General features: G+C 40.5%; 1 protein-coding gene across 2 annotated transcripts in view; it reads left to right on the plus strand.

Annotated features, from left to right (window-relative positions):
- Dcaf5 (DDB1 and CUL4 associated factor 5) overlaps positions 1–15,637 on the plus strand; it is a 105,739-nt gene that overhangs the window by 60,348 nt on the left and 29,754 nt on the right. For both annotated transcript variants that reach the window (XM_005399043.2, XM_005399044.2), the window contains one exon: positions 2,880–3,093. In XM_005399043.2, coding sequence (XP_005399100.1) covers positions 2,880–3,093 — 214 coding nt within the window. The remainder of the gene's footprint in view (positions 1–2,879; positions 3,094–15,637) is intronic.

A 15,637-nucleotide genomic window follows, 5' to 3' on the forward strand; every position in this document is an offset into this window, starting at 1 on the left:
ATCCTTATAAGCCACTCTGACCTCAAGCAGAAACTGTTCAGAGCTTTCTCCCCTAGCAAAGGACCTCCCTTTTGCCTCTCAGAACAGGAGGCCTGTGACTTTGTATAGAGAGGTCTAAAAATATAGGCCAGAGAAGATTTAGTGACTTGCCTTGGAGCCCACAAACAGATGCCTGTAATGTGGCCAGATTACAAATGGTGAATCAAGGAGCTTGGGTGGGTAAGATGGGCCTGCATGCCTGTCCTGGGCAGACTCCTCTGTGGCCTGATGAGATTGGGCCACGGAAGTTCCTGTTAACAGATGGAAAGGGAGTTTGCCAGAGGCTGAGCTTCTTGTCTGGGTGCTTGAGCTGATGCAGGCCCGGCTGCAGCAGTGGGTAGGGCCAGTCAAATTTCCTTCTGTTGAGTCTTGTTTCCACCTCCAGCCCCTCCTCGATTCTACAGATGCTGGTTTATTTGTGTACTCCATGCTGATCTTGGATTCAAAGCCTCTCATTGTTTTTGAGCTCAGCATTAGCTAGCACACATGCCTGTGGTAGCCAGGGCATCCTGTAAAGGAAATGCCTGGATTCTAACAGCCCTGTCATTCATTCTGTGTATGTGAGCAAGTGTACCTGTGTTTAGTACCAGTATAAGAGTATTTCTCTGCAGGGATTATTACTTGGGGGCTGCAGGGATACCAGACTTAATGTCTGGAGTTCTAGAGTTGGTTTTCTAAGTCTTTTTTCCCTTTCATTCTACTTATAAGAGGATTATAGGCTGTTTTCCCAAACCCTATCTCTGCATATAACTGCAGCACCAGAGCATTCCTTCTTGTGGTGAGAAGACTGCTCTGGAAGCATGTGAGACACAGGACTAACCATGGTTGGTGTTTTTATGACCATGCTAGGCTGGCAGTTGCTTTTGCACTGTAGCTTCAGGGTTCTCCTTCCCATAGGGTATCTCTTTTCATGCTCTCTGAATCTGCCAGAAAAAAAGTGTTACGGTTTGGGTCTAGATATCTCCTCAAAGCCTTATGGGATCATAGGTCGGCCTTTTGCAGAAGTGGCTAAATCTGGAGTTTGTGATGTTAGGATTAAGAGTGTGTGATTACTAAGTCAGTACACTGATTGGTTTGGTACTGCCCTAATCCCAGTAGCCTGGATACAATGCGAGGGACAGAAAGAGGCTGTCTCCTTTGCTTGCTTGCTTTTGCTCTCTCCTCCCTGCCATGAGCTGGTTCACCTCTGTGTGCCCTTCTGCCTTGGAGCCAGCCTGTTACGTACTAAAACCTCTACAAACTGTGAGCTGAATAAACCTTTCCCCTTTAACTTTTGGATGTGTTTTTAACTCAGCAGCGAGAAAAGTAACTAAGACAAGATAGTTTTAGTGAAATGCTGTGAAAACTTCTTCCTTAAAAATCTTACCGAAAGAATCATAATTCTGATAGGCTCTAATTCAGGTGTCCTGAGGACATTTTTAGCTCTATAATTTCTCGTGTTTATAAACTTTTTCTCTAAAATTGCTGAGATCACATCCTTTCCATAACAACAGTGTCTGCAAGTTATTAGCTCTGACATGGCATTCTTTTCTGCGGTATTCTGACACACACATTTAAATTCACTTTCCTGCCAGCAGTTCAGTGCTCTAAGAATTGAACCTGGAATACAAAAAGAGAACATAGCTATGGCATGGACAGTAAGCAGTCTTCCCTCTATAATACAGTGATTAGGTAATCAAGAAACTTAACTGCTAGAAAGATAAAATGCAGAGGCACCCTTTAAAGTTAATACGGTACAATTTCATGTTCATTGCCATCTTGTAACACCGGAACTATCTTCTGAGTCATCAAGAGAAATTATTTAGGACCATATTGTGTGACTTTTTAAAAGATGTTATAAATATTATGAAACTACAGAATGTTAGGTGAATCAGTACATACCACTCTCTCCGGTAAAGTTAGATAAATGAAATTACAGTATATGTGTTAACCAAAGTATATTTCAAAGTAAATATACACTTGAGAATTGGAAAATAAGTCATTTTCCCTTTTCATTTGCTTGTACTACTTGCTGTGCATTTAAATTGTAAAATTTCCTTTAATATTTGCCCTCTGGTTAAGCTATATAGAATACTGCATAAAAATTCTCTGAAGCAGAATAAAAGTTCAAAAGTAAACGTTTAGGGGCTGGGGATTTAGCTCAGCGGCAAAGCGCCTGCCTGGCAAGCGCAAGTTCGTGAGTTCGGTTCCTGGTACCGGAGAAAAACCAAAAAACCAAAAAAAAAAAAGTAAACGTTTATTGTCTGTTTGTAATGATTATTGAAAAATACCCAGGAAAAAAAACCAATATCTGTTGTTCTTACGAATAGTTTTTGTGTCTTTAATACAGTGAATAAATACGTGCCTAAATACTATGCACGATTAGCCAGTTGGAAGGGACGTAACTTCCTTCGCTGGGGTCTTGATGAGTATTGAGGGGGGTGCACTTAGCTTGGGTAAACAAAATACATGTTTTGTTTGTTTTTGATACTGGGAATCGAACTCACGACTTCATGCTTGCCAGGCAGGTGCTGTGCCCCTGAGCCAAAACCCCAGCCCTACATGGTTTTAATGTGTCTCTTTTTTCAAGATGTCTTATTAGCCTTGTAAATTTATGTAGAATTTGTCTTTCAGAAATTGAAAGAGAAGAACTGATATTTTGAGTAACTTGCTTTAATGTAACCAAGGTGTCGTTTTGCTCAGACCTTCGAACTACTATTTAAAAACACCCTCTTGGTAAAAGTCTTATACACAAGCCTGACAGGAAACCCTGGGTCCATGTGAAGAAGTAAATTTAGTATGTTTTACAGACACTTAGTGAGTCTACGTCATGCCTGATCCCTGTACTTTCTGTCTTCCAGTTCTCTCTTGCGCTATGGTGGCAATCTGTCCCTCCAAAGTGCCATGAGTGTGCGATTCAACAGCAATGGGACCCAACTCCTGGCCCTGAGGCGTCGTCTGCCCCCTGTGCTGTATGATATCCACTCCCGCCTGCCTGTGTTCCAGTTTGACAATCAGGGTTACTTCAATTCATGCACGATGAAAAGCTGCTGTTTCGCAGGGGATCGCGACCAAGTAAGTGCCTTCTGAGTCCTGCATCCCTGTGTTTTATGTACTGGTCTCAGTTAGGAAGAAACATTTGAGAAACAGCTAGAAGCTGGAAGTATTCTGGATTCATGAGTTTCTCCTTCCAAGCGGCTAGAAGGTGCATAGGAGACATATATCAGAAAAGAAGGCTGGCCACTGGCCACAGCATGGTTCTGAGCAACCTGGCTATGCCATATTTGTGAATGGATTTTAAGATTCTAAGACTGCTATTTCCAAACAAAGGAAAATTAGCTTACCAGTGAGAGGCAGGATTTTGTATGTGTGAATAAAACATAGTGATGAATGAAACACCTTAAGTACCATCCAAGAAGTATATATCTTAAATGGTCTTTCAGGATGGCATCTTTTTCTTGATGAAATGGGGCAGCTTTGTTTGAGGAGCCCGATGTTGACTTTTCTTTTTACTGCCCTCATCAACAGCTGGAACTGAAGATCCTAAGCTGAGTTTCCAACCTTTTCTCTGTCACTAAATATGGAGATACTGATGTTGATTTAAAGTTGGCAGTTTAAAAATATATTTGACATTCTTGATATTGAAAGACATCTGTCTGTCTTGGTCTTAGAAGTTCTGAAGTGTCAGTGACCAGCTAGATAGGTCTGAGTAATTGAGCTGAGTCAAGACAAACATAGAGCCCAGCGTGGCGACGCACGCCTGTAACCCCAGCACCTGGGAGGCTGAGGCAAGAGGATTGTTGCGAGTTTGAGACCAGCCTGGGCTACAGAGTGAGCTCAAGGCCACCCTGAACTGTATAGCGAGACCCTGTCTCAAAAAGAAAAAGATAGATGTAGAGAAAATTGATATTCAAATAAACAGGTAGAATTTTTTTTTTTTATTCTCAAAGATGAAGAATGTTGCTGCTATTTTATATCCAGAATATGAAAAGGGAAACTCTACTCTCTTGCTAATCTTTTTTTTTTTTTTGTCTTTTTTTTTTGAGACAGGGTCTCGCTATGCAGTTCAAGCTGGCCTTGAGCACACTTTGTAGCCCAGGCTGGTCTCAAACTCGTAATTTTTTTTTTTTTTGATTTTTCTCCGGTACCAGGAACCGAACTCACGACCTTGAGCTTGCCAGGCAGGCGCTTTTGCCGCTGAGCTAAATCCCCAGCCCCTCAAACTCGTAATGATCCTCCTGCCTCAGCCTCCTGAGTGCTGGGATTACAGGCATGCGCCACCATGCCCAGCTCTTGCTAATCTTTAATGTCCTCATCTTTGGACATACCAACTGAGTGATATTTTGACATATAATTCTCACAGGCTGTACCCTACCTCTTTAGTTATTTTTGGGCAAGAGATATTAAAAAAATTTTTTTTTCTATGAGAATTCTAAGACTTTGCTTTTTAAAGGCAGAAGCTGGGATTTTTCTTCCTAACCTGCAGTTACTAGAGGCCAGTGTTGTAGTTAGAGGACTATGTACGTAGTGGGAAGGACTAGTATATGTAATGGGAAGAAATAAACACTTGCTGAATTGAGTTGCATGTAAATAGATGAAAATCCTTTGTTTTCTAAGATTAAGCCTCACTCTTTCTTCCTTTCTTCCTTCCCCTCATCTCCACACTCCTTCTCTCACCTCCCCTCTGCTTTTCTAGTAGCTGGTATTACATGTGTGCCCCACCATGGGCTACTTCAACTTCCTTTTTTATACGTAAGAGAATATATACCTAAATACTGAATTTGTATTCAGGTTGAAAGTCCGGGTGCCTACTTAGCTGAGAACCACACAGGAGACCACTAGATGGCCCCAGTTACATGAGCATGCCTGCTTGGGGAGGCCACAGTGCCTAAAAGACCTAGTTGCCATTGTGCTATTGCAGAGAATTTGTTTCTTGAGTAGAAAGAATAAGCCTAAGCCTCTAGAGATGGGATGATCAGAGTCACAGTAGAACAGAGAATTGTCTGCTGTGCGGAATGGTTGATTTAACTTCATACAGCTGTGAAACGACAACCAATTCCCCTCCTCTTTTCATTTTTCTTCTATGGCTTTATTGATGTTTCCACTGTCTGTCAATCTATTATATGATTCTTATTTCACTGAAAAATAAAGAGTCTGCAGTAAATGTAATTATTTATTAGACTTTATTACCGTGAACACATGTTGTGGGAAAGGAAAAAGATGAAGGAAAGTGAATGTTGTGGCTTTTTCAGCCTATGTCTTAACCACTGAATCTTGTTTTCATGGAGCCCTTAAGAAACCCAGCTCAAAGCTCAGGCATAGTGATGCATGCCTGTAATCCCAGCATTTGAAAGCCTGAGGCGGGAGGATTGCTGCAAGTTTGAGGCCAGTCTGGATTACATAGTGAGTTCAAGACCAGCCTGAACTACATAGCAAGACCTTGTCTTACTACAGCAACTACCACCACCACCAAAAAAAAACAAAACAAAAAACAAATCAAAAGCCCCTGGCAGCCTGGCATGGTGGCACACGCTTGTAATCCCAGTACTCCAGTGTTCAGGAGGCTGAGGTAGGAGGATCATTGCAAGTTCAAGACCAGCCTGGGTTACAAAGTGAGCTCAAGGACAGCCTGAACTGCATAGTGAGACCCTGTCTCAAAAAGACAAAAACAAAACAAAACAAAAGCCCCTGGCCAAATTGTGGAGCACCTTAATACTATCACATTTTGGTTGGATAAGTCCTTTTTGTGTAGGGATGTCCTATACATTACAGGATGGGAAACAGTGTCCCTGACCTTTCCCCACTAGATGCCAGTAATATCATCCTTGGATGTTGTCCCCTTCATTGTAGATTATACTCATCCATTTGCCCAGAAGCACTGGTGCAGGTGTTGGCAGAGGCAGAGCTCTGCAGGGTGTTTTGTGATGGGTATGTACCTTGAAGGTACAGTTGATTTTGCTTTGGAGGTTATATGTATTGATAAAAACATTGAGTGCTTTTGATTCTTACAGTTCAGATTTGACTAGTTTATTATTTGTGACTTTTGTCCTAATGGGAGAGATTATGGATATCTCTCTAATAAACTGCACTAAAAGTGTTTTCTCTTGGAGAAAGGAGGATTCAAAGGCAGTGACTCTCACTTTGGACCAGTCAGAGCTACTGTTAAGTCTGTTCATATTCCCCTGTATTATCGGAGGCATACAACCTAGGGAAACGTAAGTAGAGCACAATAAATATTTGTTGAAGTAAATCTTGAGTGTTTTGGTTAATGTGTGGTATTTAGCTTTCTGGGCTTAAGGCTTCTCTAACTGAATCTTGATTGATAAATACCATTTCTTCAGTTCAGCTTTCAGGGAGTTTTAGGAGGCTGAATTAAATAATGGATTTACAGTAACACTAGTCAGTTGAGCTTACAGCTTTTAAATGCTGCACAAGAGACCAAACTTTCTGTCCTCGTCCTAGAGCATCTGTCTTGAAGGAGATGTGTAAACTCTGGCTTTCGGCACTCAGGGCCACAACAGCAGTTGCCATGGTTCAGTATGATCTCTACAACTGACATGTATTCTTCGACTAGTCCAGACAGGATCTTTTTTGCTGCTTTCAAATTCCAAAGCCTATACTTTCCTTATTGTAGTCTGTACCTATCTTCCTCTCTTCTGCCCTCCATCCCTCCCTTTCTCTCTCACTTGCTCGTTCTCTTTCTTAGATGGGATGTTGTTGTGTTGCTCAGGCTAGCCTCAAACCCACAATCTCCCTGTCTCAGCCTCCCAAGTATTGTACTTCAGGGGCACAGGCATGTGCCACCATGCTCATCTCTGTATGTGCTGAGAATGCCTGCAGCCTGAGATTGTGCTCTGCAATTCTTCCTTTAGTCATAGGCTGGGTAACCATCCCAGAAAGGAATCTAAGAATTTCCATAATAGGTATGAATATGGACAAGAAAACAGTAAGTGATCCCATCTCTCTGAAATAGTCTCCTGGCTTTTACTTACAAAGAGACTACTCAGAATACACAAATGGATCCAGATATTGTGCCAGAGGGCCCATACTTCTTTTTAGACGATGCTAACTTCACTAGGTAATTCATTAACCTAAAAATGAAATTAACATTTCAAGAAATTGGACTCAGGAATAAGCATGAAGTACATTGAGCCTGTTTTGTTTCATTTACATGTTTCTTGCCACCATCCTAAATGCATTCTAATCATAGAGCTATTAATGATACTTTTGTGCTCAGAAAGTTTATGTACATAAATCAAGTTTGTAGCTGAACCAGGACTAAAACCCAGAGTTTTTTTGTTTGTTTGTTTGTTTTTGTCTTTTTGAGACACAGTCTTGCCATGCAGTTTAGGCTGTCCTTGAGCTCACTTTGTAGCCCAGGCTGGTCTCAAACTCTAAACGATCCTCTTGCCTCAGCCTCCTGAGTGTTGGGATTACAGGCGTGCGCCACCACACCCGACTAGAACCCAGATTTTTGAGTTCTCAACAGAGAGCACATTCACTATACAGTGGTCATAACTTGATGCCATTAGGAGCAAGGCTGGCTGCACAGTGAGTGAATTGGGTGGGAGTGCACTGCGAGTGTTGAAGACTGTGGCCAGCTAGAGTCTGCATTCCATCAAAGTGGGACAGCATCTGCTTAGCTTCAGCCTGTTGTTGCTGTGTGACTTAGTTACTTTTCTCGTTGCTGAAACAAAATGCCCAACACCCACAAGTTAAGGGAGGAAAAGTTTATTTAGCTCACAGTTTGTGGAGGTTTCAGCCCATAAATCAACTGGTTGCAAGGCAGGGTGGCTTGACAGAGGGGCATCACAGGAAAAACAGCTCATGGTGGCCAAGGACAGCAAAAGCAAGCAGGGGATCTAAACGCTGTCATTCTGCCACTCTTCTCTTATCCAGGGTACTTAGGACAGGTAGTGCTCACACCCTCAACCCTCATGCCCTTGAGCCAAGCATTGCATCATGAATCGTCACACACTCTAGATCCTACCACCTCTGCAAAAGCCCCATCTGTGACTGCATGAAGCTTTAGGAAACCTCTAAACACAAGCCATAACGTTATACCATGTGAGCCTCCAAGTTGCCAAAACTGTGGTTTTCTTCAAGGGAAGGTAGATTTTTATGGGCAAAAACCTTATTTTTAATTATTGCAGTAAATTCTTACTTCACTGTTTGGATGAAAAACATGTGCTAATATATCTGTTCGGCTTTAGAGACACCAGTTTGAAACTTCTGTGCTTCATTCACTGGGTTGGTTTTTTTCTCATGTTTAGTGCCGTGGTCTGTCACTAATTCATAGATGAGTGCAAACACATTTTTTTTCGTGGCTCTTACTGAACTCTTTCCTTTTTTTCTTTTTCTTTGGTCTTGCTATGCAGTTCAGGCTGGGCCTTGAACTCACTATATAATCCAGTCTGGCCTTGAATTTGTGACAGTCTTCCTCAGCCTCCTGAGTGCTGGGATTATAGGTGTGTGCCACTACGCCCAACCATCATGCCCCCCACTTTTTTTTAGCCCTCCATCTTTTAAAATAAGAAAGTGGGTGTTTATTGAGCATTGATTGTGTTCTAGAAGCTGTGGTAGACATATTCACATGACTTTGCCAGATATATCCTCTGAGATTTTCATTCAAAGTCATACATATAATGTGTACTTTTTGCTACAAATGTGTGATTTCCTTAATTCTACTGTAGTAGCTTGATTATTTAAATTTAATAACTTAACAGCATCAAAGTAGGTGACAGAAGTGATACCAAGCTGGGTAGGTATCAGAAGAAATAACCACACTTTTGAGCTTTTATTTTTTTTTTCTTTCTTGAGGAGGGTCTCTTACTATGTTGCTCAGGCTGTCCCCTGGCTCCTACATAATGCATCACCAGGCCTTTTAAATTTTTAAAATTATTTCACTTTTATTAGTACATGTTTGCAGTACATAATGATTACATTGACTGTAAGGACTGGTACATATGCGTAACATTTCAATTCCCTTTTATTTTTGCAACATCAGATTTATTTATTTATATGACCTTATAAAGTTAATTACTACATATACAGATTGAAAACTAGACTAATAGGCCAAAGAACATATACAACATGTAAGATAATTGTACTAAGTCAAGGTACACTTTTTGATACATTATCCACACTGAATTGCAATACCCCCTTTTTTTCACATTTTTCCCATTACCTGTCTTTTATTTCGTTTTATACACACACACACACACACACACACACACACACACACACACATACATACATACATATTTTGGGTTTCATATAAGAGAAACTATGTGCTATTTCAGCTTATGCGTTTGAGTTACTTCACTTAACATTATGGTCTCAAGGTGCGTCCTTCAGCCTTTTTTTAAGCTAGCCAACTCCTGTCCTTGCAATACAGTGAGGAATCCTGCAGTAAAGTGCCAGTCCTTCCTCTGGAGGCTGTCTGAACCCAAAGTTCTCCTTTTTGCTTTCACATTACAGTATACTTTTTGTTTTGTTTCTTTTTTTTTCCTTGAAGCCTGACTGGTACATTCTGTCTTTGAAGCATTATACTCCCCTCTCTACCCTCAGTGAGCCAATCTTTTAACAGGGTTGAAAAAGAATACTGTGTTAGTATTCCACCTGCTAGGCTTTCTGGCACGCATTTGTAAGGCAGCACTCAGTTTTTGTTCCCTTTCTGTTACAGTTCCTTAAATGGTTCTTGTCCTAGATGAGTCCAGCAGAGCAGCTCCGGCTGCTGGGAAGTCAGTCTTTCAGGCTAGAGGCATGTATGCCTGGAAGTAGACAGCTGGGTCATTTTTAAAATCTTAAAAAGTTAAAAATTTTTTTGCCTTAGTCCCAAGACTAGACCTGATAGTCCCTACATCTTGCCAAAAGAGGGATGGGGAAGGAATCAGCTTGTCTCGAAAGGATTAAGCACTGGAGGGTCTGGAGACTGGGGTTGTTACACAGACCTTCCTTTTGAATTTGACAGCAGGGCCCCCAGAATATTGATGATAAAATCATCCTGCCACATCCTACAAAGAGCTGACTTGTACCCAATAAATCCAGCAAAATGGGCTTGAATACACAGCCTGGCCTCAGACACTGTCAACACTCACCCTCTCTGTTGATTCTGCAGGGCAGAGGTGCAGGAATACACCAGTAAGTGCTCCCCAAGTACCCTATAAAGTCACACCTTGCTTTCTTTGCAACCCCATATGGCCCTGGTGGTGCCCATTTGGGGGCCTGCCATGTTGTATGTGCTCCCTTTTCTGAAATAAAAATATACTTTTAATGGGCAAAAATTCTACTCTTGGTTCCATTCTTAGATTTGTTTTATAACTTTAGGCTGATATTTTTTCATTTTCTTAGCTTTCTTTTCCACTATTATATTTGAGTTCTTCTAGTGACCTTTGAGTGTACTGGACAGCTTTCATCTGCATCTGAAATTGAGGGTCAAAGTAATTTGAAATGGCTGATCTGATCAACAGCAGGACTAAATGAGAACTAAGCTCAGTCTCTTGCTTCTGATTCTGCCCTCTTACTCCTAGGGATATTGCCACCTTTGTCATTGAGATCGAGCGGTGACATGGTCTTCCATGAGCTGATAGGGAAGAGCTGAATACAGAATGTTGTAGCAGAATTCCCTGTTTGTATTAAGGAGTGTACATTTTAGGAGATTTTTGTTTTATAAAAAAAAGGTACAATGAAAATACCTTTCTTTATTAAATCGTTATCTTTAACTCTTTAAGCCCTAGATCTATTTGAAAGTCTAAACGCTTATGTCCACATAGTTTTGCATATAGTAATATGGCACTCCTGGAGCATAGAGGCTCAGGTATTTGTCAGTCATGGATTAAGATTTCTCCTTTGTATTAGATCGTCTTTTAGCACATTTACTGACAGTTTTAGAACTTAAAAAGTGTAAACAGTGTTAAGTGCAGACAGGTCTGTTAGAGAGGGCCTAGTTTATAATTGTTCAATTGAAAAGGAATACTAAGTGACCTGGATTTCTCCCTAGGAGTGAGTAAAATTGATGTGATCTGGTGACATGATATGACAGTTTAATGCATAGCTCCTGGCTAGAAGTATAGGCCCATTTAGGAAACCCTGGTAGATGTTAATGAAGTAGGACAAGTAGAATCTCTTCTGTCCTACCTGCCTAACCTGCTTAGAAACACAACTCGAAGCAGCTTGTGCCTTCTTTTGTGGGTGTTGTCAAGCTTTGTAGGAAAAGGATAATGTGTTGCTTTTTTTTTTAAATTCATGGAGACTTTAGTTTGAAAGAAGAATATAAATACAGCGGGACTGAAGTAAATGATACCATCTCCCACTTCCTGGTTTCCACATACCAAAACTGAGGCCCACGAAGGCAAACTGGGTACTGAAAGCCATTTGTTTGATGTCCCTTCATCCTACGTGCAGGTTTCCAGAACAGGCTTTGCCAAATATTCATCTTCAAACACTGCAGGCTACCTTGTTACAGCAGCAGTTGGTGTTTATAACATTTTAAAAAATTTCTTCCCTACTGATTGTTACTGGCTGATGTTATGGAGTATTTCTTTACTAATAGAACTTTTCCTATTCAGAATCCATAGAGGTTGGTTATTTTAATAAGCCAAAGAATTCCAAGAGTCTAATGGAGTTGAACTGGCAAGTAATTCAAAGGAGCAAGAATAACTTTACATACAAAAAACAATGTAATCTTATGGGTATGCATATTTGTATGTTTTTATTGGGAGCCAATTGAGTTCTATTTCTCTTACTACAAGTAAATCTATGGCTTTGCCTATTTCCAAAGAAAATTTGCTCAGATTGCTTTGGTTGAAATTTATGAAAGACCCGGAGTATAAATGATATGATCAAAGGTGTATTTTTTTTTTTCCAAAATTAAACATTTTTATTTATTTATTTTTTTAATTTTAAAGAATAAAAGAAGCATAACATAATAATAGGGGGGACTTAGCAAATTACACACAAAATGGTAGGAAATTATCAATGGTTATCGTTTTACATATTATTATCTACAAAATAGTTTCTCAGGTCAAAGGTGTATTTTATACCAGTTAGCAAGCCTTTTTCTGGAAATGGTCTTTTAGATAGCATATCACAAAGTTGTTCCATTATATTTTTTTCCCTTCTGAGGAAAGGTCGGGGAAATAAGAGCTGTGTTTGAATTAATGTTAAATGGTAGTCTGTCTGCTATTACTCATTCAGGCTGCAGAGCCATCTGGTTTTTCTATCCTCGTCAGTATAGTTAATTAGATAGGCCTGCCATCTACTGGAGAATAATTGATCAGTTACTCTGGAGGGAGCCTTTGGAGAGAACTGTGAATTGATCAGTGCTCAGCGAACAGTAACCGATTAAAATGTTTTTTTCTCTTTCAGCAGATATTTGAGGATATCAGATGTGCAAATATGTACACCACACACACACACAAATGTGTGGTGTGTTCATCCATCTATCTGTCACGCAGCAACAGATTTTTCTGTTATTAAATGGCCTGTTGAAACATATTCTGATTTATTAGAGCATGTGAGATGGGTGGGTTATTGCTTTTGTTTATAGTCATATATTTTAACCCTACAAATTTATAAATAGTAGGCAATTACCTGTATTCCAGATTAGTCCTTCCTTTGGTTTATTCTGTTATTTGAGAGATGAAGAAAGGGGCAGTTCTTGGAGAGGGTGCTAAGCGTTACCACGGTACAGAAAATAAGAGTATTACTTGAATAGCTGTTTTCTATCGAGATTAAGAGATTGACACAGAATGAATATTTGGACAAGTCAGAAAGTGACAGAGTGACAGTGCAGTGATATTTTTTTCCCTCTGGTGTTATGGACGGTGGTTGATGTTCATGAAGCAGCCTTGTTTTTTGAGACAAGAGTCTCACTGTGTAGTGAAGGCTGGCCTTGAATTCTCTTGTATAGCCCAGCTGGTCTCAAATTCAAGGCAGTCCTCCTGCCTCAGCCTCCCAAATGCTGGGATTACAGCCATGCACCACCATACCCAGCTGGAGTGGCCTTCTTGAAGTGTATTGAGAAGGTTGATCTCTGTGCTTGAGCAAGTTTTTATCTCCGTATTGAAAATGGATTAAATAAAAACCCAGCAAGCTCTGGTCCTAGGTTAATTCTACTTAAAATATGTGGACTTCACTGAGGTCAGTAAAGAGGTTGCCATTGTGGACTAGAGAATGTCTGAACAGTGTGCTGGGTCAGAGTGTGGCCAGCGGCTCACCTTTGTGGCCAGCCAGGGAGGATTGTGGGTAATGCAGCTCCACACAGCCATCTGTGCTCGTTTTTGCATTGGTATCATCCATCTTGCGCACACAGGCAAATTAAAATGAAGTATGTGTGCTCTGTGATCTGAGGTAACTTTTGTGTCTTTCTTCTCTCCCAGCTCAGAGCATTTTGGGAAATGGGGGACTCAGTTGCCTAGATAACAAAGTATTTAAAACATTCTTTTTTTTGGACCCCTTTCTGCTTTTCTCAGTTAAGATGCATTGACGAGACTTAAATGAAGTGAGTTTTTAATTTGTGGTTTACCCCTCCCTATTTAGAATAAAATAAACTTGAAAATGTAGAAAAGGTAAATGAATTCTTCATATTCATATCCCTACTTGGCCACATTTTTTACATCACCTCACATACTTAGTTTTTTGTTGGTTTGCTTTTTCTAAAATTGAATAGTAATCCTTAGATTTTCTTTTTTTCCACAGTGACAGTTTAAATGTAAAATTTGATTGTAGAAGTCCTACTTCACAAAAGGGAATAAAGATGCTAAATGTAGGGATTTTTGGATAACCATTTTGTCTAATGTCTATAGCTTTCCTATTTATAGAGGGCTATCTGGTGCCAAACCTTCTGTGACCTACACCAGAACGCTGTTTCTGGACTTTGGGTCGGCTTTAGACTCAAAACATCAGATTCCTTGGGTAAGAATGTGCAGATTGTGTTTCAAGTTAGGTATCAAGATAAAAAGGACACAAGAAAGGGAGAGAAATCTATAGTTCTGTTTCTGCCACTGGAGGCAATGTTCAGTTGTATGGTTTATGCCACATGAGACTGCTGTAGGGCAGGTGAAGCGGGTAGTAAGAAGAATTTAACAACAGACAAAGACTATAGAAAAGAGAAGAATTTACTTACATTGGGGTATACTACCAAGGAGTACAGTGAGCTTCCAAGAGAAGAATCTTGGGTGAAAAATGGGTTGTTTTTTTTTAAAATAAGTGTTTGAGGATATGAAAAAGAGTCTGGGCAGCAGACACAGTGTCTAAAGAATGTTTTCCCTGCACCCTTTACCTCTTGCAGTACCTGTGTTGTGTTGTGTTTAAAGTTACATTTACAGTTGCAATTTTGACAAGATCATTTTCTTTTGCTGACAGAGGGCTTCAGCTTTAGAGAAAAGGTGAAAAGGAAAGGAAGTCTATCTTAGGAGTCAGCCCTCACTGGGAGGAGCGAGGGGCCTTACATAAAAGAATAGCTGCTGTATGTGACTCTTACCTAGAGGAGAGGCTGGGGGTCTTTAAGGCAGATCTTTGACTGGAGGTTTTTTGTTTGTTTGTTTGTTTTAAGGATTTTAACCTTTTTGTTCCTAATGGACAGTCACTATAGTTAATTCAAATAATTGTGCTTGTACAGTTTTAATATTATTTATTTTGGGTTTCTTTGAAGAGTGAGTGGCATTGGAACTATTTTATCTTTGTTTTCTTGTTCATTTTCCATTGCATCTTGCAGCAGGAATTTGTGAGACAGCCTACGCACACTTGAAGTACCTCTTGAGCACTAACCTTTAGCAGGCCTCAGTCTGAGGTTCCAACCAGCCCGAGTCCAGGAGGCAGTGCCAGCACAGCCTCAGAAGAGGAATCCTTTCAGCAGCCCCAGTGATGCAAATGTAGCCCTGCATCCAGCCCCCTGAAATAATCTTTTCTTCTGAGTAGCTTTAAAGGGAGTAGGTAGCTCTAAGTGGCTACTTTATATCTTAAAATAGTCCAGAACGCTGTGCTGTCTCCTGGAATACTCTTCTTCCAGATATCCACATAACTTGCTCCCTCATTTCCCTCAGGGCTCTGCTCAAAATGCCATTTTGTCAGAGAGGCCTTCTATGACCACTCTGTATAAAACAGAAACTCCCCACCCCTACCACTCCCAATATCTCTTAACCTGTAACCCCGTAACCCTTAGTACCACCATACATGTACATATACACACACATATAAAACTTACTGTTGTTTAACTAATTTCCTTTTATCCACGTTATATGTAGGTATAATATTTTTCTATTCAATAGGATGTAAGCTTTATGAGGGCAGGGATGGGGTCTCCTTGGTCAGTTCTATATTCCTTTCCCTAGAACAGTGCCTAACGTATAGGAGACATTAAGTGTTATTTAATGAAGTTTCCCAGGCAGCTAACTTTTAATGCTGGCAGGGGTCCAGTAGACAACCACAAAATGCCATAAATGACTTTCCCAGCACATTTGGCGATTTCAGTCTCTGCGTGAATACCTAAACAGCCTGCCTACACGTGTCCATGGGTCAGGACCCATCCTTGGAAAGCATCTGAGCTGTTCCTTTTTGGTAGGTGGAAGAGTTAGTCTTAAAAAGTAGAGCAATCAACAGCTGTCCTTATCCCTGA

This window comes from Chinchilla lanigera, unplaced genomic scaffold (assembly GCF_000276665.1).
Source record: "Chinchilla lanigera isolate Chin_1 unplaced genomic scaffold, ChiLan1.0 scaffold00065, whole genome shotgun sequence".
Classification (NCBI taxonomy): Eukaryota; Metazoa; Chordata; class Mammalia; order Rodentia; family Chinchillidae; genus Chinchilla; species Chinchilla lanigera.